Source organism: Pongo pygmaeus, chromosome 16, assembly GCF_028885625.2.
Source record: "Pongo pygmaeus isolate AG05252 chromosome 16, NHGRI_mPonPyg2-v2.0_pri, whole genome shotgun sequence".
NCBI classification, from domain to species: domain Eukaryota; kingdom Metazoa; phylum Chordata; class Mammalia; order Primates; family Hominidae; genus Pongo; species Pongo pygmaeus.
In genome coordinates, this window is record NC_072389.2 from 69,916,054 (window position 1) to 69,941,383 (window position 25,330).

A 25,330-nucleotide genomic window follows, 5' to 3' on the forward strand; every position below is an offset into this window, starting at 1 on the left:
ACCTGTTTGTCATGTCTGTTGTGATATGATAGCTCCATAGGAAGGGTCTGTTTTTGTGTGGGAGTTTATTTCAGGCGTCTCTTGCCTGTATTGTTTCCTTTAACAGCTTTTTAAATTTTCTTTTTCCAGCAATGATGTTGTCCACTGGGCATGTACTGACCAATGTGGCAGGTCTGAGAACATAGCTGAAGCTGAAAATAGGAAAGCTGGGGGCAAGGAAGAGCCTTGAATCTTGAGGTGGGACGTTGACTCTAAGATGTCCTTGAGCAGTGGAGCCTCCGGAGGGAAAGGAGTGGATGCAAACCCGGTTGAGACATACGACAGTGGGGATGAATGGGACATTGGAGTAGGGAATCTCATCATTGACCTGGACGCCGATCTGGAAAAGGACCAGCAGAAACTGGAAATGTCAGGCTCAAAGGAGGTGGGGATACCGGCTCCCAATGCTGTGGCCACACTACCAGACAACATCAAGTTTGTGACCCCAGTGCCAGGTCCTCAAGGGAAGGAAGGCAAATCAAAATCCAAAAGGAATAAGAGTGGCAAAGACACTAGCAAACCCACTCCAGGGACTTCCCTGTTCACTCCAAGTGAGGGGGCAGCTAGCAAGAAAGAGGTGCAGGGGCGCTCAGGAGATGGTGCCAATGCTGGAGGCCTGGTTGCTGCTATTGCTCCCAAGGGCTCAGAGAAGGCGGCTAAGGCATCCCGCAGTGTAGCCGGTTCCAAAAAGGAGAAGGAGAACAGCTCATCTAAGAGCAAGAAGGAGAGAAGCGAAGGAGTGGGGACTTGTTCAGAAAAGGATCCTGGGGTCCTCCAGCCAGTTCCCTTGGGAGGACGGGGTGGTCAGTATGATGGAAGTGCAGGGGTGGATACAGGAGCTGTGGAGCCACTTGGGAGTATAGCTATTGAGCCTGGGGCAGCGCTCAATCCTTTGGGAACTAAACCGGAGCCAGAGGAAGGGGAGAATGAGTGTCGCCCGCTAAAGAAAGTCAAGTCTGAAAAGGTAAGAGGTGGCCAGATATGGCTGCCCACTGACTGCCAGTCAGAACTGCCCTGGACTAACTGCCAAATACCATGTGTACTCTGTGGGAGGCTCATTAGTGTGTGGGTAATGACCAATTACAAGGTCAGAGCAGCTGGTAATGATAATGTGGTTTTCTTCCAAATTAGAGGATTCCCCTACAGACTCATTTACAGCAGGCCTGGACATTTTGGAACAGGATATTTGTTGTTGGGGGCAGCTACTTTGTAGAATGAACTTTCTGTAGTCTGAGTTGAGACCTTCCCACCTTGTCTTTGCCCAACTCAGACACTTGTTGGTAGAGATTGGCATCAGACCTTTATTTGGTTCCCAGCTTGACTGGCATTTCATCATCAGACTCATAATAGTTGATAAACAATACGCCTTTGGTGATAATATAGATTGAGTACGGTTCTTGATGGGATAAATGGTGCTGTTGGGTCTCTGGCAGAACAAAGGGTTAAATTTCATGGCATATCTACGAAGTGTTCTATTGCTGGCTACCAAAGAGCAAAGGGGCACATTTTGGGGGCAAGAGGTACTCATTGTACTTTGAGGTACTTAGATCTTAGGAGTTATTCTTGTGGTTATGACAGTTTGGCCTAGGAAGAGATTGTTTGGCCATTAAAGGTGTAGCTTCACGCCAGGTATCTCCCACAACTATTAGGAATCAAAGTCTCCTCATGGTTTAATAGCTGCCAAACAGTGTAATGATACCTTGCCTTCTGCTTGACTTGGAAGGACAGGTGCCTGCAGCCCCAGGAGGGGTTAGAACTGAGTCCTTCCTCTGGGAAGATGATCTGAGTTCATGCTTCAGGAAATGGAACTTGCAGGGCTGGAGGAGAATAGGTGTGAGTCTAGGGTCAGCTCAGGCAGCTTTAAACTTCAGCACCTTATAATTTCCTGCAAAACAGTGGCCTTGTGGTGAGCTGTTCATTGGCTCTTGATTTTCTGCTCTGTGCTCTGCTCACCCTGTGCTTTCAGCTGATCCCAGCAGATGCAGTATAAATTGGTTTCTCTGTAATTACATCAGCTGCAGCAGGGAATACCTATTTCCATATGTAAGTGTTAATAAATAAAGGCTGGATGTGTATGTTTGGGTGATGGTGCCCTCTTAGTGCCTGTATTCCAGTGGTAGTTCATGCTTTCTTTGCTGTCGGTATTTTGGTCTTTGCCTCTGGCACATCTGTAGCTCTTAGCAACATCTGGGCTTCTCCAGTAACAGGTCTGTGAGTTTCTTCCACTAATAATACAGTGGCTCATTCCCTTTTACCAGTGGCAGCTGCCAGAGAGGCTGCCTGTGTTTAGGTGGCAGATGCTATAGTCCACTTCAGCAGAGTCAGGTTCCAGCTGGTTACTAGCTTGGCTCATCCTGTGCTGGCTGTGATTTGCTATTTTCTCTCGGGTACAGATGGATAATACTGGTTTAAAGAGGCTTAGGAGTACTAGCAGTTGTTGCTTGTGTTCCAGGCCCATTAGACTGTTCCCTACATCTGGCTTCAAGAAACTCTTGCCATATATCCATATTCATAATAATTATTCTTCCTGTGCTAAAAAGTACTTCTGAGGATGACCTTCATTCTCCTATCTAAATTTTAGAGTACTTGACTCATGTTGCAACCTTCTAAGCCCAGTGGTAGTCTGTGGATGAAAGGATTAATATTGCTTAGCTTTATGTTGGATTTAAGGGTAAATGTCCATGATTGTCTCTAACAGAGAAGCAAATGGAACCCATTTTCTCACATAGAGGTGCAGGGACTGATTGGGTGGCTGCCCTTCAGATTATAATTGGGCTGAAAGATGCAGTATATTCAGCTAAGAATACATCTTGGTGCCAGGGAGTTTTGTCCCTTAATAATGTTGCTTTGCCATATAAGCTTTGTCTCCCAGGGAGACTGTGAGAATGGGGCAGCAGAATGAGAAAGAAAAGGGAAAGAGACTGTGCTTCAGTTTTTGAAAGATAGAGAAAATTGCTGGCAATTACTTTTAGAAGCAGAAAATTTGCTATACAGTTTCATGTAACTATAAGCAATAACCTGCTTTCTCAGTTCCTTCCCCTGTTCCCTCAACTCTTTTGGACAGTCTGGTCCTGGGGGTGCCTTTCCATATTACCTTTGGCTATTGAAATAAATAATTATTTAAATAAATGTTTGGAAGTTGCTAGGAGATTAAAACATGCTGTGCAGGGAGAGAACATTTCTGGACTGGGAGGAGCAGAAGAGGCAAGTTAAAGGAAAGAAAGTTAGGAACCATGCAGAGGAGCGGTTTTTGAGAAACAACAATCTCTTGGTTTGGGGCATAATAGGTGCTCAGTGAGTATTTGATGATTAGTACTATAATTTATAAGCAAAGTCTTTGAAAACTTCTTTAAAATTTTCTCTCTGAGAAATGGGCTTGCCTGTGGTTTGGGACGTTTCTATGTAGGGACAACGAACAGAACCAAAATAGCAAAACAGATGTTTTGGTATAATCTAGGGATTGCATCCTCTAAACTGGGAACTGTCGTGAAGAGGAAGAACTCATAAAATTTGGGAAGTTTCTCGACTGAAGTCTGTGGTGCAGAGTAGCAGTGTTGACTACTAGCCAATGAAGAAGATTTGAATATTGAAATTACTGGCTGGGCCTGGTGACTCATGCTTGTAATCCCAGCACTTTGGGAGGCCGAGGTGGGCAGATTGCTTAAGCTCAGGAGTTTGAGACCAGCCTAGGCAACATGGTGAAACCTGTCTCTTCGAAAACTACAAAAATTAGCCGGGCATTGGTGGTGTGCACCCGTAGTCCCAGCTACTGGGGAGGCTGAGGTGGAAGGATAGCTTGAGCCTGCGAGGTGGAGGTTGCATTGAGCTGAGACGGCACCACTGGACTCCAGCCTAGGCAATAGAGCCAGACCTTGTCTCAAAAAAAAAAAAAAGAGAAAGAGAAATTATCTATCTCATGTTCTTCTCTCTTGTGAAGGTAGATATCTCAGGCTATGGCCTAGGAAATTTTCTATCAGACGAGGATGTGGATTTCCCTTCATGGGATCCCACTTTTGCTCAACCATACCTTCCTCTGACAGGGCTCACTCTGTGCTGTTTCCCAGAGTTCTAGGAGAGACCAGAGATGGCTCTTAGCAACTGCTGCTGCTCTGAATTGTTATTGAACACTTCTGCCTCATACTTCCTGCCAGCTGAAGAGATGGGGGAGGGAATGTTGAGGAATAAACAAGACAGAGCCTTCCGGCTCTTGCCTGTTCCCTTGCCTTTAGTTTGATTGATGGGTTGTTAAGTTAGGGATGGAAGGGGAGGTAGGGAGGAGGGCAGGCGCCTGTCTGAGTGTCCTGAGCTTAGTGCTTATGTCGCCACTCTGACAGGCAAGAAAAAAGGAATTTACAAACCACAGATGGCAACGATCTATCTGTGCTGACTTTGTCAGGGCTTATGACCAGGAGTTTAAGGTGAGACTCCTTCTTTTCCCCCAGATCATATGAAATAGCCAAGTAGGCTCTAGTAGTTAAAGAAAGGATCTAGAAGTTTCCAACCAGAAGGTCCCCCTCACATGTCTTTAGCTGCTGCTTTTGATCTTGCAAGGTAGGAACACTGCACTTTGCTTTTCCCGTGTTTGAATGTCAGCTTCTGCTGCTTTCAGAATGCCGCATATATTTACCACTTCCCCCATTAGTTTAGGATACAAAGAAAACCATAAAGTGTGCTCTTTGCTCTTTCAACTTCTGATCATGCGTGCTATCATATCCTGTGTTCTTAAGAGCATCTTCCTTTGCCGTTGGTTTTGTATTCCTGCCCTAATTTGTGCCTTCTAGCTCAGTTCTCTTGTATTGCAGTCCCTCATTGCCTAACCAAGGTCAGGTCTCTTTTATTCCTTCTGATCCAAGGCTTTCTTAACGCCTTCTTCCACTAGCTGTATTTCTCAGCTATTGATGGCAGAGCAGTCAGCTTTACTTCCTGAAACCAAATGCCCTCAAGATTTTCCTTCATGGAAAACATTAAAAAGAAGTTGATATTTATGTGGGACAGAGTTGCATTCTGTAACTACAAGCTTAACTTATTTTTTCATTCAGAAACTCTGTTTTCCTTCTAGGTATTGTAATTCAAGGCAGTCCCAGGGAAAGATTATCTTGTCCAATTTCCTCATTTTATAGAAGAAACTAAGACCAGTGAGGTCCTGTGACTTGCCCGGCATCTCACAGGTAGTCACTGGCAAAGCCAGATTTGTAGACACCAAATTCTTATGGCATGTTGTTACTCTGGGATTCTTAACAAATCTTTAACTGTCAGGAAGGATTCTCAATTTTCCCACTTTATTTTGTTATTTTCTTAGTATTATTATTTTTGAGATGGAGACTCACTCTGTCACCCAGGCTGGAGTGCAGTGGCACGATCTCGGCTCATTGCAGCCTCTGCCTCTGATTCAAGCGATTCTCCTGCCTTAGCTCCCTGAGTAGCTGGGATTACAAATGCACACCACCATGCCCGGCTAGTTTTTTTTATTTTTTTATTTTAGTAGGGATAGGGGTTCACCATGTTGGCCAGGCTGGTCTCAAATTCCTGACTTCAAGTGATCCACCTGCTTCAGCCTCCCAAAGTGCTGAGATTACAGGCATGAGCCACCACACCCAGCCTATTTGCTTATTTTTAAGGCAGGGTCTTGCTATGTTGCCTATGCTGATCTTGAACTCCTGGGCTTATGCACTTCTGCCTTGGCCTCACTTATGCACTTCTGCCTCGGCCTCGCAAGTAGCTGGGACTACAAGTGTGTGCCACCACACCCAGCCATTTTTCCAATGTAAAGACTACCTTGAAACATTAGATGAAAATGCTTACATACTCCAAAATTGCTTTCACCCCAAAACTGCTTTCACTTGTTTTTCACAGTGACTTTAACATTGTAGACACTCAATAAACAAAGGATCTTTGAGTTTAGGATTTTAGGTAAGGTAATGAATGATGTTTGCAAAGAATAACCATTACAGCTGGCACTGAACCTATCCTGTTATTTATAAAGAAGGAAAGTTACTTTAAAACTGCTACTTTGAGCTTGACTACTTATGATATATGTGTGTGTGTTCTGGAATATTTCATTCAGCCAAATTTTCATTGTAATAATTGAGGAATAATTCTTTCTTTACTTGGCAATTGCAGGTAAAACCCTGTTCTAGTGCTTCTTCCTTGGACACATCACTAATAGGCAGACCTTCAAATGTATTGTGGATATTACTAAGTATTTTGTAGAGAAGATATACTGTTGGCTAATTGTTATCACTTTTCATTCAGTCAGTACATTAATTGAATGCATTTTAGATACTAGGTTTTCTATTTGGTATTGGGTATACACTGGTGAATAAAACAGAGATGGTCTCTGCTTTTTGAGGAGCTTACAGTTTACCATCTACAGCAGAGTTCCTAAAAGTGTGTCCCATAAAACCATGTACATCACCAGAGTATCAAAAATGCATATTCTTGGACCCTACCCTAGATATGCTAAATAAGTTTTTGGGGTAAGGGCGCAGAAATCTGTACTTCCAGAAGTCTCTCCAGATAATTGCTATATACATCAAAGTTTGAGAACATTTGTGAATTTTCCTTTCAAGGTAAGTATTCGGGGCCACTTCTCATTTAAAACACCAGCCTTCTAAACTTGAATTTCACATCAACTCTTATGTATAATTTAGTGGCTAAAAGCATAAACTCTAGCCAGGCCTCCTGGCTTGAGCCTGGGAGGTTGAGGCTGCAGCAGGGAGCTGTGATCGCACTAGTGCATTCCAGCCTGGGCAACAGAGTGAGACTCCGTCTCAAAAAAAAAAAAATAATTTTTTTAAAAAGTGTGAACTCTGGAGCCAGACTACCTGGCTTTGTTTCCTACCTTTGCACTTATTTACTGAGTGATCTTGACCAAGTCTCTTAATTGTTCTTCCTCAGTTTTCTTATCTGCAAAATGAGAGAAATAGCACCTACATAAGTTTGTATTTATTTATTTATGAGAGGGAGTCTCACTCTGCTGCCCAGGCTGGAGTGCAGTGGTGCAATCTCTGCTCATTGCAACCTCTGCCTTAGCCTCCAGAGTAGCTGGGATTACAGGCATGCACCACCACGCCTGGCTAATTTTTGTATTTTTAGTAGAGACAGGGTTTCGTTGTGTTGGCCAGGCTGGTGTCGAGCTCCTGGGCTCAAGTGATCCACCCGCCTTGGCCTCCCAAAGTGCTGGGATTACAGGCGTGAGCCGCCACACCTGGCCTTTAAGTTTGTCTTTAGGCCAGGCGCGGTGGCTGACACCTGTAATCCCAGCACTTTGGGAGGCCAAGGCGGGTGGATCACCTGAGGTCGGGAGTTCGAGACCAGCCTGACCAACATGGAGAAACCCCGTCTGTACTAAAAATACAAAATTAGCCAGGCATGGTGGTGCATGCCTGTAGTCCCAGCTACTCAGGAGGCTGAGGCAGGAGAACCACTTGAACCCGGAGGCAGAGGTTGCAGTGAGCCGAGATTGTGCCATTGCACTCCAGCCTGGGCAACAAGAGCAAAACTCTGTCTCAAGAAAAAAAAAAAAGGTTTGTCTTTAGATTAAGTTAGCTAATTCATATAAAACACTTAGTGCCTGGCATGTAGGAAGCATTCAATAAATATTAGAAAAAAGAAAAATACAGTTTGAGTGGAAATTGGTCTTAGTCTGTGCTAGGCAATAATGTACTAAAATACAACAACATTCCACTTTACAGGAATCCCAGTATGAATAGATATACATGTTAGCTAAGACTTTTAGCACTGTGGTCTGAAGAAGTTCCAAATCTAGGCTGGGAAATTTTCATGGTGGTGATGTGTTCTAAAGCCCCTGATAATTATAGTTGGAGGTGGGAGGAAGACCAAAAATTAGCTTAGAGCATACTGAAGTGGCCTGTTGAATTTCAGACTTCATATGAATCGAGCTTCTTTTCTGGCCATATCCCTGGTATGGGGTTGGGTATGTTGGATAGGTGTTACTGTGGTTTTGCCGGAATATGCAATCTCACGGACACTGGAGTAGTGCTAAGTGTTTTTGTTTCTACACAAGACTGCATGGAAAAAATCTAAGTCTTAGCCCTTAATCTTCCTCCCCCAGTGTGAACTTGTATTTTTGCCATTTGGGTATAAGAGCTTTTACCAGCAGAGCTCATCCAGGGAGGCAGCAAGGCTTGGGCTATCAGGCTGGAGGTGGCAGTAACATACACAGCTGAGATCCTGCCACTGCTGGCTGTCTGAGCCCTCTCTCTGTGGTTTTCACTCTTCAAGCCATGCTTGAGTAACCCGCCTCCAGAGCTGCTGACAGGGCTGTGTTCAGAGGCCTTGGAAATTACACTGTTCATTTCCTTATCATCCCCTGACCTGCAGTGCAGAGCCTTCTGGTGCAGGAACAAGGCAGAAAAAATCCAGACGGCTCCCAGCCAGCATGTGTCAAGAGCTACAAAGAAGGAAATTGGACTTGCTCACTTAAAAACCATGGGGTTAGGCTTTGATTTTCAGTTCCTGCGGAGAGTTATTTGTGTGTATGAGCATGTTCTATCTCTGTGTATATGTATAGAATGAATCTGTGCATGGCAAAGCTGTGGAAGAGGACCATCTGAAAGTAGAGAGCAGAGGGAAGATGGCTTTTCTCTTCAGTTAATTTCCCAGTTGTGCCATTGGGGTGGGCCTGGAACCATTAGCATCAGGAAGGTGCCAGACCATATTAATATTTTAAAATATATTTCTCTTGGTACAGTTTAGTCATGGTTCAGAGCACCCACAGAAGAACCTTTCCTGGCTGACCGAGGAGACATTTTTAACAAATCCTATTCCCTAAAGTCATTCATCCTAGATGACATTGACATAATCAATATTTAAGCTGCCTAAGAAAGTGTAGACTTTGGGTCAGTCCTGGGTAAGAGCAATAGCTCTTTTGAGATGAAGGATAGTGTGATAAAAGAGAGACCTTTGTGATAGCTAAGGTGAACTAAGGAGGAATTTGGAGCATTTTGAGATTTTCTGTTCATAGGGCAAAGTTCTATTATATTTTAAGAGCCCATCCTTGTTTTGGGGGTTGGTATTACAAAACAATCTACTTTTCTTTTGGCATCTGTTGCTCAAGGAGGCCCAAAGGAAATACTTCAGGCTGAAGTAAAATGTGAGCGGTAAGAAGTTCTTAGCAAAGTTTACAAACATTCTGTCCTTAATTTTCCTTTTTCTGGATTTCATATGCCTTCATGTTAGTGGTGCCATTGAAGCCTTTGTGAAGTGGGGAGAAAAAAAATAAATCTTTAAGCTGTCAGACCCTGGAGGTGTTTTAAACCCTAAGTGCCTGTCTTGTTGAAAGTACTCTGTAGAGAAGTGTCTTCACATGAGGTGAGATAGCTAAGGTGAGAGGGGATTACTTCCTTTTCCCTTCATATAAATTAGTGGGCCCTGTATCAGCAGCATCTGAGAATTTGATAATAATTTGGGTCTCAGACCTCCTCCCAGGCCCTAAAGTTAGAAACTCTAGGCTTGAGACCCAGCAAATTTTTGTTTTTGTTTTTGTTTTTGTTTTTTTGAGACAGGGTCTCACTTTGTTACCCAGGCTGAAATACAGTGGCACAATCAAGGCTCACTGCAGCCTCAACCTCCCATGCTCAAGTGATTCTCCTACCTCACTTCCTACCTCCCCAGTAGCTGGGACTACAGGTGCGTGCCATCATGCCCAACTAATTTTTAAATTTTTTTAGAGACGGGCGGGGGTGGGGGTGTCTTACTATGTTGTCCAGGCTAGTCTTGAACTCCTAACCTCAAGCGATCCTCCTGCCTTGGCCTCCCAAAGTGTTGGGATTACAGGTGTGAGCCACTGTGCCCAGCTGATACCCAACAATTTGCATTTTAACATTAGCTGTCCTGTTGATTGTGATACACACTAAAGTTTGATATCTACTATTGTAGAGCACCCTTCCCTCTTAATAGTGAAATTGAAATTACCAAAAACTTTAAAATGTAACGCTGGGCAGTAGGTATGATTTTTTTCTTTTAAAGATATCCGTATATATCTTTAACTCTTTGTGGACAAACTGACAGGAACCTAAAATTGGAATGAATATCTAAGGGCTTAGGACTTTGAGAGCAGAAGAGCAGAAAAGATATTCAAAAAAGACCCACTTTTCTCATCTGAATGGAGGAAGTAAATAATAGTACTGACCTCATAGGGTTATTGTGAGGATTAAATGAGATGAAAAGATGTTAAGCACTCAGCACAGTGCCTAGCATTATAGTAAGTAGCCAATAAATGTTAGCTGTTGCTGATGTTACTCTTCTTAGCTTTGAGGTGCGAGGTCATTGTGAAATTAAGGAGAAAGGATATTCTTAGAGACTTTGAAGAATTAATCCCCTGAAGGCTTTGGAAAACAATGAATTTATGATAGCTAATATTCCAGCTCCTACTGATTTCCAAGAAGGCTTCAGGGAGAGATTGATTCAGAGCATTTGGAGGCATTGAAGTTTGGGGTTTTATTTGATTGGTCAGTTTGGAAGTGTTTGTTGGACTTCTTTTGGCAGAGGACTGATCTCAGGTTGAGAACCATGGCTTTTGTTTATTCTCCATTAAGGTCAGTTTCTTTGGTATATAACCAGCTTCTTCTGAATTATTTTCCTAAGAATTGAAATGAAGATAACATGATTTTTTCATACAGGAAGTTTCTTTCCTCTCTCTGCTAATCCTTGTAAGGTAGACTTTAGCCTTTTGAAGGGATTAGCAGAGATAGCCAGAACAGTCAAGAGAAGAATGAGGATTGAAGTACTGTAGTCCCCGCCACCTTATCCTTGTTTTTGCTCTCTGTGATTTCAGTTACCCTCAGACAACCAAGATGTGAAAATATTAAATGGAAAATTCCAGAGATAAATAAATCACTAAGTTTTAAACACTACATTATTCACTGCATTTCGTCTCATCACATAGGCATTTTATCATCTCACATCATCACAAAGAGGGTGAGTACAGTACAATATTTTGATAGAGAGAAAGAAAAAGACACCATATTCACATAACTTTCATTACAACACATTGTTAAAATTTGTTTTTTTAGTTTTTTTTTTTTTTTTAACAGACAGGGTCTTCCTCTGTTGCCTAGGCTGCAGTGCAGTAGTACGATCACAGCTCACTGCAGCCTCAAACTCCTGGCCTCAAGTGATCTTCTTGCCTCAGCCTCCCGAGTAGCAGGGACTGCAGGCATATATCACCACATCGGGCTAATTTTTAAATTTTTTTTATACAGATGGGATCTCGCTGGTTGTCCAGGCTGGTCTGAAACTCCTGGGCTCAAGTGATTCCCCCTGCCTCAGCCTCCCAAAGTGCTGGGATTACAGGTGTGAGTCACCATGCTCACAACCTGTGTCTTACTGCTCACACCTGCTCTTACTGTGTCTAATTTATAAATTAAACTTTATCATAGATACGTACGTAGAGGAAAAAACCTAGTATATGTAGGGTTTGATAATATCTGCCATTTCAGACATCTACTGGGGGTTTTTGAATGTATGTCTTGTGCTTAAAAGGAGGCTACTACTTTTTTGTGAGGAAATAAAAAAGACAGTTTTTAAATGTTTTGAGGTGGTCAGGTTTTACCCTGAAATGTTTGTTGTCCATTGGGATGTGACAAGTTGACTGGGCACCTGTGAAATACTCTAATTGCTTTTTAAATTTAAGACTGCTGGGTTACAGCCCTAGTGGCAAATACTAGATTATGTTTTGATGAGCCAGACCTGGGCATTAAATCCTTTCTTGGGCTCTGTTTTCATTTGGTAATGAGTTCTTTTTTATTTTTGTATTTATCTTTTATTATTTTATTTTACAAGTTTCCACATAGCATTGATTTTTTTTTTTTTTTTTTTTTTTTTTTTGGTTCCTTCATTGTAAAAAGTTTTTATAAACTGGTACCTAACTCACCCAGCTCAGAGTTGATATTTCCTGGCTTATGTGTTGCTTTTTTTTCTTTTTTGTTTCTTCAGAAGTCAGGTACTTAGTTCTGCACTGAATCAAACCTTAGTGAAAGATAACAGAGTGTTGTAGAAAGGAGGTATGGAGGCCGGGCACGGTGGCTTACACCTGTAATCCCAGCACTTTGGGAGGCCGAGGCAGGTGGATCACCTGAGGTCAGGAGTTTGAAACCAGCCTGGCCAACATGGTGAAACTCCATCACTACTAAAAATACAAAAACTTAGCCAGGCATGGTGGCGTGGTGGAGTGTGCCTGTAATCCCTGCTACTTGGGAGGCTGAGGCAGGAGAATTGCTTGAACCTGGGAGGAGGAGGTTGCGGTGAGCTGAGAACACACCACTGCGCTCCAGCCTGGGCAACAAGAGTGAAACTTCGTCTCAAAAAAAAAAAAAAAGGAGGTATACATAGTCATGATACTTAGACCAACCAAATCAGCATACTGACTGTATCTATAACATCTGAATGTTATAGAAATTAACATTCAGGTTGCAGAGTTTCTTGGTCGTGAGACAGCTTAGCGTACATATCAGAGTCACTTCTGGAGGTTTTACAAAGTATAAGTGTCCTACTGGATAAAATCTTTGTGGCTGGAGACTCCAAGCATGTAATTTTTTTTTTTTTTTTTTTTTTGAGCCTGAGTCTCGCTCTGTCGCCCAGGCTGAAGTGCAGTGGCGCGATCTAGGCTCACTGCAACCTCTGCCTCCTGGGTTCAAGTGAGTCTCCTGCCTCAGCCTCCTGAGTAGCTGGGATTACAGGCACCCTCCACCACGCCCAGCTAATTTTTGTATTTTTAGTAGAGACGGGATTTCATCATGTTGGCCAGGATGGTCTTGATCTCCTGACCTCGTGATCCACCTGCCTCAGCCTCCCAAAGTGCTGGGATTACAGGCATGAGCCACCACGCCCTGCCTACTTTTTTTTTTTTTTTAAGTTCAACAGGTGCTTTTAATGTTCTTCTTGGTTAAAAATCACTATCATGTGAAAAGGACTCTCCTTTTTCATTGCTCAGTCTACAGGATGCTTATGTTGGGGTCAGGCATTTTGGAATTCAACTATAATGAACCTGATTTCTCATTATCACCTTAATTAGGAGAATTAATTATTGAATTTCTGACAACCTTTAAGGTAGAGCATCCATATTTGTGTTACTAATTCAGTTTTAAATTATTGTTCCAGAATTTTTAAGGCAAATTTAAGCAAAATTCTTATGAGTAGATATATTTGCCACATATAGGCTATTTGTGCTTTTTTTCTATGTAGATTAGAAAGGGGCAGAAGACAGATTTGGATAATCAAATTTATGGCTAATCCAAAACCAGTCTCTTTTCTCATTGGTTTGTGAATGTATTTCTGTGCTTATATTGGATAATAGGTGTTCCTAATTTTCTGGAAATTCATGACATTCGAAAATAAAATAATGTAGCAATACAAAAAAGACCTTATTCCTGAGTCTGCTTCTGGATGGATTCAAAGTAAACATACTGTTTTATGAAGAGGACATATCGCGTCACAGAAATAGAACAAGCCCCTTATATCGTAGTTCTTTGTTGTTGATTTTTTTTTTTAAATAGATACAGTTTCTTTGAAATCAAAAAGAGCATTAATGTTTTGGGGTATAAAGTATTTCCTTGCTGAGATTTTGAGTCTTATGCCTGAAGAAGAGTAATTAGAATGCTAATTGTTATCAGAGATGAACACAAACCTAATTGTGCAGCAAACTCATACTTTTTTTAAAAAAACTTTTAGGTTTAGGGATACATGTTGCAGGTTTGTTAGATGGGTAAATTGTGTGTCACATGGGTTTGGTGTGCGGATTATTTCCTCATCCAGGTAATAAGCATAGCAAACTCATACTAGAAAACATTGTGGTATGTCAAATTTTAGCCAAAATAATAATTACGTAACCTTAAATTCTCATAATAAAATTTAAATAATAAATAATTTAATATAAAAATTTAAAATTTAAAGTGTGGTTTTTAGTACTGGTACATGCATTACCTATCTTCTCAGACTTTATATTAATCTGTACTTTAGACGGATCTTTTTTTAGGTTTTGGAGTATCTGAAATTCATATACCACTGTGAGTAGGAGGAGAAAAAATTGGCAAATGTGGGGAAAAACTCATCATACAAAGTGACTACACATTTATATACACCATATTAGACTAGATCTTAATTTCATCACTATGCAGATTCCTAAACATCTGGTAGAGTGTCTGTTTTAGATAAAATATGCCATAAGGCATTTTTCATTTTGCTTGTACATATGTGCTTGGATTGAGAATGTAGGGATTTGAAATCAAACAAGCTGATTGCTTATTACAATTTCAGAAGGAGACTGAGAAATTCTTTCATTTTTGTTTGCTTCTAGTATCCTCCTGTCCTTTCCCATCTCTTACAAGGATTAGGTTCTAAAGTCAATGTGTGAGGCACTCAGTCAGAAGTTACCTGCAGAATTTCTTAGGATGATTTCTTGAAGATTGACATACTGGCTCCATGAATTCAACACAATCAGTTTTTTCTTTAGCATTGAGACAAGCCATTATTTCTTCAGCTGAGGTCTCCACGTAAGAGCTGACTTGTGTGAGAGCTAGACTTTATTAATGAAAAATATATATTTGTAAATACTAGAATCACCCTAAGCCTAGTAAAATGCTTATATTATGAGAGGCACATGGAAGTGGAAACCAGATTAAGGAACAGCCAGTTGGCTGGGCAAGGTGGCTTACACCTGTAATCCCAGCACTTCAGGAGGCCAAGGTGGGAGGATTGCTTGAGCTTAGAAGTTCAAGACCAGCCTGAGCAACATAGGGAGGCCCTGTCTGTACAAAAAACTAAAAAATTAGCTGGGTGTGGTGATACATGCCTGTGGTCCCAGCTACTTGGGAGGCTGAGGTGGGAGGATCACTTGAGCCTGGGAGGTCGAGGCTGCAGTGAACCATGATCATGCCACTGCACTCCAGCCTGGGCAACAGAGCAAGAACCTCAAAAAACAAACAAACAAACAAAAAAAACGCCAGTTCAAATCTGCTATCTCTGGCTGCCTCCAGAGCATATACTCAATAAGCAGAACAGCTGTGAGGCCCAAACCATTCAAATTGGTTTTTGTTCCTTTCTTTCTTTTTTTGCCAGTTACATACAGTTGATTTTATAATGTTAAATATTATCCATTTAGTATACAAAGGTATTTTATGACAATAGGGCAAATCTTAGGATCCAGATTCTCTATGTAGTGGAAACTTGGGTCCATAGAATGAATATAGCTTAATGTAATGATTATTGTAGTATTTACATTTCAGTTCCAACCTTCATGTTCTTCACAGTGTCCACAAATTCCTTCCCTTTATTTCTGTGTGGTAACCTCAGATCTTATCGTTGAATTGAACAAGAACTATCATGTAGGCAGAGCTGTTCTCCTCTTAACCAACATAAATATTTCTGAGCCTAGTTTCGCTTTCTTAGGCCCAGTGCCTTTGGTAGGTCCTTTGAGGTATACCTTTCACCTTCTAGCCTTTTCTCACTTTCACCTTTAGATTCTATCTAAACTATGCCTTTTTTTTTTTTTTTTTTGAGACGGAGTCTCACTCTGTCGTCCCAGGCTAGAGTGCAGTGGCGCGATCTGGATTCACTGCAACCTCTGCCTCCCAGATTCAAGCAATTCTCCTGCCTTAGCCACCCCAGTAGCTGGGATTACAAGCGTGCACCACTACACCTGGCTAGTTTTTGTATTTTTTGTAGAGTTGGGTTTCACCCACACTTGAGGCTGGCCCCCAAACTCCTGGTCTCAAGTGATCCTTCCGCCTCAGCCTCCCAAAGTGTTGGGATTACAGGTGTGATCCACTGTGCCCACCCTTTTTTTGAAAATTTTTAAATCCTGATTTAATTTTTTTGTTGTTGTTGTTATTTCTGAAATAACATTTTATATTTGTTGTTGGTCTTGTCTTAAGCAAATGGGATTAGATTTATTTATGCAGATTTAGGAAGGGCTCCTCCTTCCTTCTCAAATAAAAATAACCAGGAAAAAGCAGTCGTTTTCATATGTTCTACCTGGGACATTCATTGTAGTCTGGGTACAGCATTGTCTATATCTTGAAAACTACTGTATTACCTTTGACAGTGAGGTGTTTTACCCATAGTTCAAAATTGCTGTTACTGCCTAGAGATGACACTGCTGTGAACAGTATACCTTATTCGAAGGCTTGGTGCTTGTAGGCATGGACTGGTGGCATCTCTTGGACAAGGCATTGCAGTTGCCCTGGAGGACTGGCCAAACAGAAGTTTTCATGTTGAAAAGCTGGGTAAAAATGACTCTGGGTGTAGGGCAATATAGTATCACTCGGGAAAAAGAAAAGCACAATATGCCTCTCCCTGGGAAGCAGTTTGGCCAGGGCAAAGCTCCCAGAAATGGAAATTTAAGCTTATTGATTTGGGAAACTCTTGGTATTTGCCCCTCAGCCTTTGTGAAATGGATCTTCTTTTTAAAGGGGGGAGGGGTAGGATGGAGGAGACTTAAAGGCTTAAAATAATGTCCCCTCTGAACCATCTAATCACCTCCTTAGAACTAAGCAGGTAAGGCCGGGCGCGGTGGCTCACATCTGTAATCCCAGCACTGTGGGAGGCCGAGGCAGGCGAATAACCTGAGGTCAGGAGTTTGATACCAGCCTAGCTAACATAGTGAAACCCCATTTCTACTAAAAATACAAAAAATTAGCTGGTCGTGGTGGCACACGCCTGTAATCCCAGCTACTCCGGAGGCCGAGGCAGGAGAATTGCTTGAACCCGGGAGGCGGGGGTTGCAGTGAGCTGAGATCGCGCCATTGCACTCCAGCTTGGGCAACAAGGGTGAAACTCCGTCTCAAAAAAAAAAAAAAAAAAGAATTAAGCAGGTAAATGTCCTCATGTCACAGAAGAAAAGATCGACTTGTTCAGAAACCAAGTTAGGTAGGGCTGTCTGTAGTTGGTAGTAAATTATCAACCTGAAGAGGCATTCAGGCCAGAGAAAAGTCAGGGAAGATAGTTGGAAAATAAAACCCCAATGACATTTTCATATTTGACTAAAATTTTCAGATCTCTCATTGTTCTTATTCCTTAGTAGTATTTCACCCTCCTTCCTGTTTTACATCTAATAACCTGAAGCAGAAAAGGGCCAGGCCAATCCTACTTTAATCTCTTCCATTCCCCTGCCCCCATGGAGTATATTTTTTAATTTTTAAAATTTATGTGTATTTGTTTTTTGTTTATTCAGTCTTGCTGAGTTAAGCAGAAACCTCATAGAGGTGGGGTTTTTTTTGTTTATTTTTGCTTTGTTTTGAGACAGAGTCTTGCTCTGTTGCCCAGGCTGGAGTGCAGTGGCACGATCTCGTCTCACTGCAAGCTCTCCGCCTCCTGAGTTCAAGAGATTCTCCTGCCACAGCCTCCCAAGTAGTTGGGATGACAGGCATGTGCCACCACCCACACCCAGCTAATTTTTGTATTTTTGGTAGAGATGGGGTTTCACCATGTCGCCCAGGCTGGTCTCAAACTCTTGAGCTCAAGTGATCCTCCTGCCTCAATCCTCCAAAGTGTTGGATTACAGGTGTGAGCCACCATGCCCACCCAAATAATACTTTTAAAGAAAACTTGATTTTACTGTGGTGCCACTATATACTGGGCACTCATTAAGAATATATATATTTTTTTAATCTTGTATTGATCTTATCTTAGGGATGGTTCCTTATAATTGCATTTATCCTGCTTATGTGTTTCTGTATCTTTCAGAACCATTTCCAGAATTAATCAGGCTACCGAACAATAAGTCCAGTCTTAGCTTATCAACTCTCAGGATGATTCTGATTTTAAAAATTTTCACCAGGTTCCAGCAGTCCCTTACACTATATCAATTTCTTCTCTCCTTAACCCCTATTCTGGAAAACTTTTACTTGATAATGTTTGTCTGGCTCTTCCTTATTTAATTGGGAGTTTTAAGCTTCTTGCTTTAATAATATAGCATTAGCTGATTTTAAAATTACCTCTGGGCTGGGTACGCTGGCTCACGCCTGTAAACCCAGCACTTTGGGAGGCTTAAGCAGGTGGATCACCTGAGGTCAGGAGTTCAAGACCAGCCTGGTCAACATGGTGAAATTCCATCTCTACTAAAAAATACAAAAATTAGCTGGGTGTGGTGGTGCATGCCTGTAGTCCCAGCTTCTCAGGAGGCTGAGGCAGGAGAATCACTTGAACCCGGGAAGTGGAGGCTGCAGTGAGCCGAGATCATGCCACTGCATTCCAGCCTAGGTGACAGAGGGGGATTCTGTCTCAAACAAAACAAAACAAAATTCCCTGTGATTCAACAGATCCTATATGGGATGCTTTATAACAAAATTAATGTTTTTCTGGACTTACAGGTTGGAGGGCTATCCTAGTCAAGCAGTTCAAATTTATGGATACTCATTTAGTTCATCCAACAAATAATTATTAAATAACTACCATGTGCTATGCAGTGTGCTGGCACTTAGGATAAAGAGTTGAAGCCAGGCATGGTAGCTCACACCTGTAGTCCCAGCTACTTGGAAGGCTGAGGTGGGAAGTTCCTGTGAGCCCAAGAGTTCAAGTCCAGCTGGGACAACATAGCAAGATCTCATCTATAAAAAAAATAAAAGTTAAATGGATGTGGTCTCTGCTCTGTGGAGTGTGTGTATATATATGATATATAAATAAAAATTATATATATATAATATATATATATATATATTTTTTAAGATGCTCTGTCACCCAGGCTGGAGTACAGTGGCACAATCTTGGCCCACTATAACCTCTGCCTCCTGAGCTCAAGTGATCCTCCCAACTCAGCCTCCCAAGTATCTAGGACTACAGGTGCGTGCCACCACACCTGGCCAATTTTGGATTTTTTGTAGAGTCACGGTTTCACCATGTTGCCCAGGCTCACCATGTTGAACCCCTGGGCTCAAGTGATCCACCCGCCATGGCCTCCCAAAGTGCTGGGATTACAAGCGTGAGCCATCGTGCTGGGTTCCTGGAGTTTATATTCTAATGGGGGAGACAGATAAATTGGTTATTATAACAAACTTTGATGAGTAATGATAACATAGGGTATTGTGGGTGCACATAGCAGTGGTGGACAGAGTATAGTGTAGGATCAAGGAAGATCTCTGCTCAAAAGAGGTGACAGAGATCTCTAACCTCTCTGATAGTTAAGCAGAGACCCAAAGGGATAAGCAGGAATTAGACAGGTGATGGAGAGAGGGCAAAAGGCTTGTGCCAGGTGAGAGAATAGTATAATCAAAGGCTAAGTGGTAAGACTAATCTTGAGGCATGAGAAGAACTGGAAGAAGTTCACTATGACTGGAGGAGGAGGAATAGAATGGTAAGATGAGGCTGGAGTGCTATGGGATCAGATAGTAGAAGGCCTTAAAAGCCTTGTTAAAGGATTTGGATTTCATCCTAACATCTGCAGAAAACTGTTGTTAGACTTTTAGTGGATTACAGTGATTGATTTTTGAGTTTTTGAAGAATTACTTTTGATGTCATCTGCAGAGTGGATTGGAGAGCAAGATTGGAGGCATTTAGGAAGCTGTTAGCATAGTTAGCATAGACCCATTAAGATTGGCAGACAGCTGGACCAGAATAGTATTAATAGCAAAGGAGCAAAGTGGGTAGATTTGAGAGAATAGAAGTTCAATTGATAGCATCTTGGTAATTGATACCATGTTGAGAAGAGATTGAAGGAGAAGAAGTCAACAGTCATTGTCTAGATTTTGGGCATGAACCAAGTTGTTCATGGAACCACTCACTCACAGGAAGGAACACTGAAAAGGGGCAAGTTTGCAGGGAATGATAATGAGTTTAACTTTGGACATGTTTTGAGGTGCTTGCACTGCCTGTGCTGGGGATAATGTAAGCAAAATAGATTTTATCCTGCTCTTTCTAGGGCATATGGTTTAGTAGGGAGATAGAATGGAATCAAACAATCATATGCACATCTATCATTTTACACTATTAAAATTATAAAAGTGAAAGTTATAGGATGCTGAGAGCCTATAATTAGGAACTGAACCATTCTTGGCGGGGGGGCGGGTCAGGGAAAATATCCATGAAGAAGTTTGAGTAAATATCTGAAGGATGAATGGTAGTTAATTTGGAAGAGGGAGTTGAATGAATGAACAACCAAGTAGAAATGTCTCTTGAGGACGGGATGTGTGAGAGAGAGAACTGGAAATCTAAAGATTTAAGAGTTATTAATGTGAACACATAAATGGTAATTGATGCCATAGAAGTGAGTGCACTTACCCAGGAAGAATGTGTCTGTATTGAATGAAGGGGGCTCAGTATGGGTCACTGAGGAACACCAAGAAGGTAGCTACCTTAGATGGCATATTGGGTACTGCTTCCTTGTGTCCTAGAGAGAATACAAAACCCACAGCTGGGAACATATGTCTATACAAACATTTTAAAATCCACTGAAAGAGGTTATAGAACTTGCTTGGTTCTGTAGTTAGAATTGGTTTTATTGGATTGAGGCACACTTTAAGGAACTTAAAGTTCCTTTCTCATGCCACTTATGAACAATTGAAGAGTGATCTTTGCTTTTCATTTTAACCACTTGCCATATTTTCCCTGCCTGGCATCATCACTCTCAACTTTTTTAGTTTTCCTTTTTTGACCTAATTTTCAGTTATTTAAACTCTCAACTTCTAATAGTATTAAAGTGAAAGCATAGATATTGTAATCAGACCTATGTTTGAATCCCAGCACTGACTGCCATTTAATATATATAGGATCTTCTGCAAATTACCTCTCCGTATCTCATTTTCCTTAGATTTTATATGGTTTTAATTTAAAAGATCTAAAAGTACACTGTAAATGCACAGTATTTGGAGGTTATAGTATAATAGTTATAGGTCAGCAACAAATGTTTGTTCTATTTTCCTTTCTCCTTGCAGCCTATCTTGTCTTTCCAGGCAGGTGGGTAGTTTCATCTGTGATCATTTATGCTCTGTACCACCTCCTCATGGCAGTATGTTACAGCAGCTTTTCTACCAGAGCATAAGGAGTCTTGCATTTTTGTGGTAAAAGTCCTTTCTGGAGAAGCAGTACAGGAAGGTTTCTGGGTTGCTATAACCAGGATTTTTCAACAACAACACTGTTGCTGTTTGGGGCTAAGGTAATTCTTTGTTGTTGGGGTGGTCCAGTTTATTGTAGGATGTTTCACACCATCCATACCTTTACTGTATTCGCTCCAAGGTAAGACAACCAAAAATGTCCCCAGACACTGCCAAATATCCCCTGGAGGGCAAAGTTTTTATTTGAGCACTATTTGTTAAAATATTGTTATGGATGCTGTTTACATGACTGTGTGTTCAGTTTATGAAAATGCAGAGTTGTGCATGTATGATATATGTAGTTTTCTGTTGTGAATGTTGTTTCCGTAGAAAGTAGAAAACCAAAGGCAGTTAGAGAGCCAGGCTCCCTAACCTGTGTCTCAGTTTTTATTATCCCCAAATCTCTACTTTTCTTTTTATTTTTTTATTCTCGTTTTCTTAAATTTTGGCTAATTTTTTTTTTTCCCACACGTTCTGGTATTCTCCCCAAATCTCTAAAAGGTGAGGTGAAATTAAGGGAGAAAAGCGTTCACAATAGAATGGGAAGACAGCAAAAAGTAGCTGAGAAACTGACTTCCAAATGTCTCTTCAATTCCTAGCTGTTAGGATATGGAGTTCAGCCTAGGGAAATTTCTATTACAAGATTTCAGAAATAAGCTCTGGGTACGGGACAGAATTATCAGCCAAAGAGATTATTTTATTATCTTTCTTCCCACCTTCTCTGCTACACTGTGACAGCAAAGGAGAGGCTCACCTGATTTTCGTCACTTCAGCTGTTACCTTTACCTGATGGCCACTGAAGTTATTTCTGAAAGTGTTCACTTTTACTTTTAATATAAAATCTTCCCATTCTTCTTTACTTTGTACAGGTGGGTAGAAAGTCCTTCCATATTAGATAATGTTGACTACTCCCTGAGAATGTAGTCCCCAGAGAAGTCCTTGGATAGCACTCAAGCTGGAAGCAATAGGTTAAGTAACCCACGTCCGTGTCTTAAGAGGAGTCCAAGAAAAGATCCCATTTTGAAGTTTGAAAGATCCTGTAAAGGGAGGGCAGACCTTGGGCCAAGCAGCCTTTGAGGTGGTAACCAGCTCATAAACAAGAGCTGGCATGTGCCAACAAAGTCTCTCATCCTGGCTCCAGAGTTGGCTGAGGAGAGAAATTTGTGGAAGCCTCTGTAAGTGGAGGATTGTTCTTGGCTTTGGCTTTTGTGTGGCTGGAAATGGAGTAGGGAGGGAGCTTGGACCTGGTCTCTGGGGTGTAGGCATTTCCCTGAGAGGAGGATTTTTTTTCCTTCCCTTGTTTTATTTTTTCCTCCCTGTCCTTCCCTTAGTGTTAACATTTCAAGGTACAGGAAATGATTGGATACTGAGTGTTTTATAACTCTCTTAGGACAGCCTATTAATATTCTGCTGCCAAGACGACAGTCAGGAGGAATTTAGGTAGAATCAAGGCTCATAACCTTTATGAAAATACCCTAAGCAGGGAACCCTGAATTTATTTTGAAGTGTTTGAGTTTTACTAAAAGCCTATCATTGCCAGTGTGGTTTTTTTAAAATGGACAGCCATAGTGGCTAAGGAGACCAGTAAGACCTGGAGTTGGCAGCAGAGTGAGCTATCTGAGGAAAAAGGGAAGAGGAATATTGGTGTGGGAAAGAGGTGCAACTGTGCCACTGTATCCCTGTCCCTTCATTATTCTTTACTGGCCCTAGCAGCTGTAAAAATTTGCTTAATAGAGTTGTGGGCTGGAGATTGTTTCTTAATCCCTGTATGGGAGTACCAAGCTCCAGCTGTGTTATCTAGGCTCAGGGGCCCTGGCACTTGGCTAACTAATGCTGAGGCATCTGGTGACTCGAGACAAAAGCCTATTATGTCAGAGAGAAGATTGGGCAAAGCACAAGCATTGTTATCTCTAATGCCCCCAGGGCAAACTCTCTACTTGGCAAGTGAGAATGCCTTGACCTTGTGAGTTTACAGCAACCTGTCCACTTGGTTTTATGTTTCTTTGAGATTATATTCTACTAACGAGGTTTCAGCATTCTGGCATTGAAATCTATAAGTGCTTTATTGTAAAGAATTTGGAAAATTCAGAAAAGTAAAAGGAAGAACATAAAAACTGTACTTCATTCTACCAGATTCTTAAGAGAAGAATTTCTTTAATGTTGTGGAACTGGCTGAGATTATTGGTTCAGGACTGGCTTGGGCATGATCTATACCTCATGAATCTCAACCCTGTCCCTTTAAGCATCTTTAATTTTCCGATTAGAGATCTGAACTGGTTTGGCCCTGCTTGGCTAGATTTTATTACAATTGATGTGATCTCACCCTGGAGTATGAAACTCATCTTCTGTGTTTAGCTTTTTATAACTTATCTCAAACTAATTTTTTATCTTCGTTTGTGATTGTCTTCAGAAGTCTGGGTGTTTGTTTTTTTAAACTGATGGTGGTGAGTATGTAGGGGGAGAGTAGTTTTGCAATTTTTAAAGACTTAATGTTGACCTGCTTTCTTCTCTTTGGAAAGAGGTGTCTGTGATGTCAGTTAACATAATTTGCTTTCGTTGATGAGCTTGCTCAGGACATAAACTTACGAGATTTCTAGTTGTATAAAAAGAAAAGGGCTGTCTTTCATGTTTTCTTTTCCTTGCTGGAGTAGCATTTTAGTTAAGGAAGTTGCACAAAAACAAACCCATCTTTTTTCTGTGTAATTTTCTATATGGATTTCTATGTTGACCAGTCTAGACCTTTTGTCTGTTTGATGTTTACATAGATGTTTAGATTTAACTTTTAATACATTGTGGTTAAAAGAAAAAAAAAGGAAATTTTGGTGCAATAGAGAAAAGTATTTTGGATTTATTTATTGTTCCTTTTAAATGTTAAAATGAGGCAGGAATACAGTACTTGCAGCCTATTGTCTAAGAGTACTCTTTGACATTTACAATATCAGGTATAAGCATTTCCAGAAGAGATCTTCCTTAACATACCATACCCTTAATGATCTTTTGACAGGACAGAAATGGGGAGAGATGTTAGCGGGGTATATTTTAATTTATATTCTCCAAAAGTATACATCCTATACTATGATGAATTATTACAGATTTTATTTTCATGTAATATGGACTCCCTTGCATAACTGGAGAGAAACAGCTTCCAATTAAAGTAATTATGCTAGCAGCTCTGAGACTACTCTTTGGAACTGTTGTCAGCACTTTGGTTTGAAGAAATCAGATCAGGATTGACTGCCTAATAGTAGGCTTTTACTAAGAGCCTGACATAAGAATTTCAGGAAATCTAGGAAAATCTTTGAAAATCTTCTATATTATAGGCCGGGCACAGTGGCTCAAATGTGTAATCCCAGCACTTTGGGAGGCTGAGGCAGGAGGATCAGGAGTTCGACACCAGCCTGGCCAACGTGGTGAAACCCTGTCTCTAAAAATACAAAAATTAGCCAGGTGTGGTGATGCACACTTGTAATCCCAGCTACTTGGGAAGCTGAGGTGGGAGGATTGCTTGAACCTGGGAGGCAGAGATTGAAGTGAGCAGAGATCACGCCAACTGCACTCCAGCCTGGGCAACAGAGTGAGACTCCGTCTCAAAAAAAAAAAAAGGAAAGAAAAGAAAATCTTCTATGTTATAAACTTAAATTTCATGTGAATGGAAGATTGGGAAATGATGGCTGATGGCCTAAGCTCTGGGTAGAATTTCAGCTTTTTGCATGTTTATCAAATGGCTTTAATGTTCCTGCCTTTTCCTGGTTATTATTAAAAAAAAAAAAAAAGTAGTGTTTCCAGAAACCATTTAACAACCGATAACTGGAAAATTTTTTGGAAGAGGTTAGCTAGACAGGTTATATGGGTTTTTTTTTTCCTCATACAGTTTTTTTTAAAAATTGAGAAATAATTCATGTTTTTTTTTTCAGTATACAATTCAGTGGTTTATACTCTATTCACAAACTGTGTACCCATCACATCACTAATTCCAGAATATTTTCATCTCCTCAAAAAGAAACCCTGTACCCATCAGCAGTCACCCTAATTCTTCATTTTGCTTAGCCCCCGGCAGTCTACTTCTGTCTCTCTAGAAATTTCATGTAAATGGAATCATACAATCTGTGGCCTTTGGCCGGGCGCAGTGGCTCACGCCTGTAATCCCAGCACTTTGGGAGGCCGAGGCAGGCAGATCACGAGGTCAGGAGTTCGAGACCAGCCTGACCAACAAGGTGAAACCCCGTCTCTACTAAAAATACAAAAAT

General features: G+C 41.2%; 1 protein-coding gene across 3 annotated transcripts in view; it reads left to right on the plus strand.

Moving 5' to 3' along the window:
* ZNF609 (zinc finger protein 609) overlaps nt 1-25,330 on the plus strand; it is a 229,812-nt gene that overhangs the window by 38,570 nt on the left and 165,912 nt on the right. For all 3 annotated transcript variants that reach the window (XM_054450150.2, XM_054450154.2, XM_063652277.1), the window contains exon 2: nt 130-1,003. In XM_054450150.2, the coding sequence (XP_054306125.1) occupies nt 257-1,003 (747 nt within the window). In that variant the 5' untranslated portion in view covers nt 130-256. The remainder of the gene's footprint in view (nt 1-129; nt 1,004-25,330) is intronic.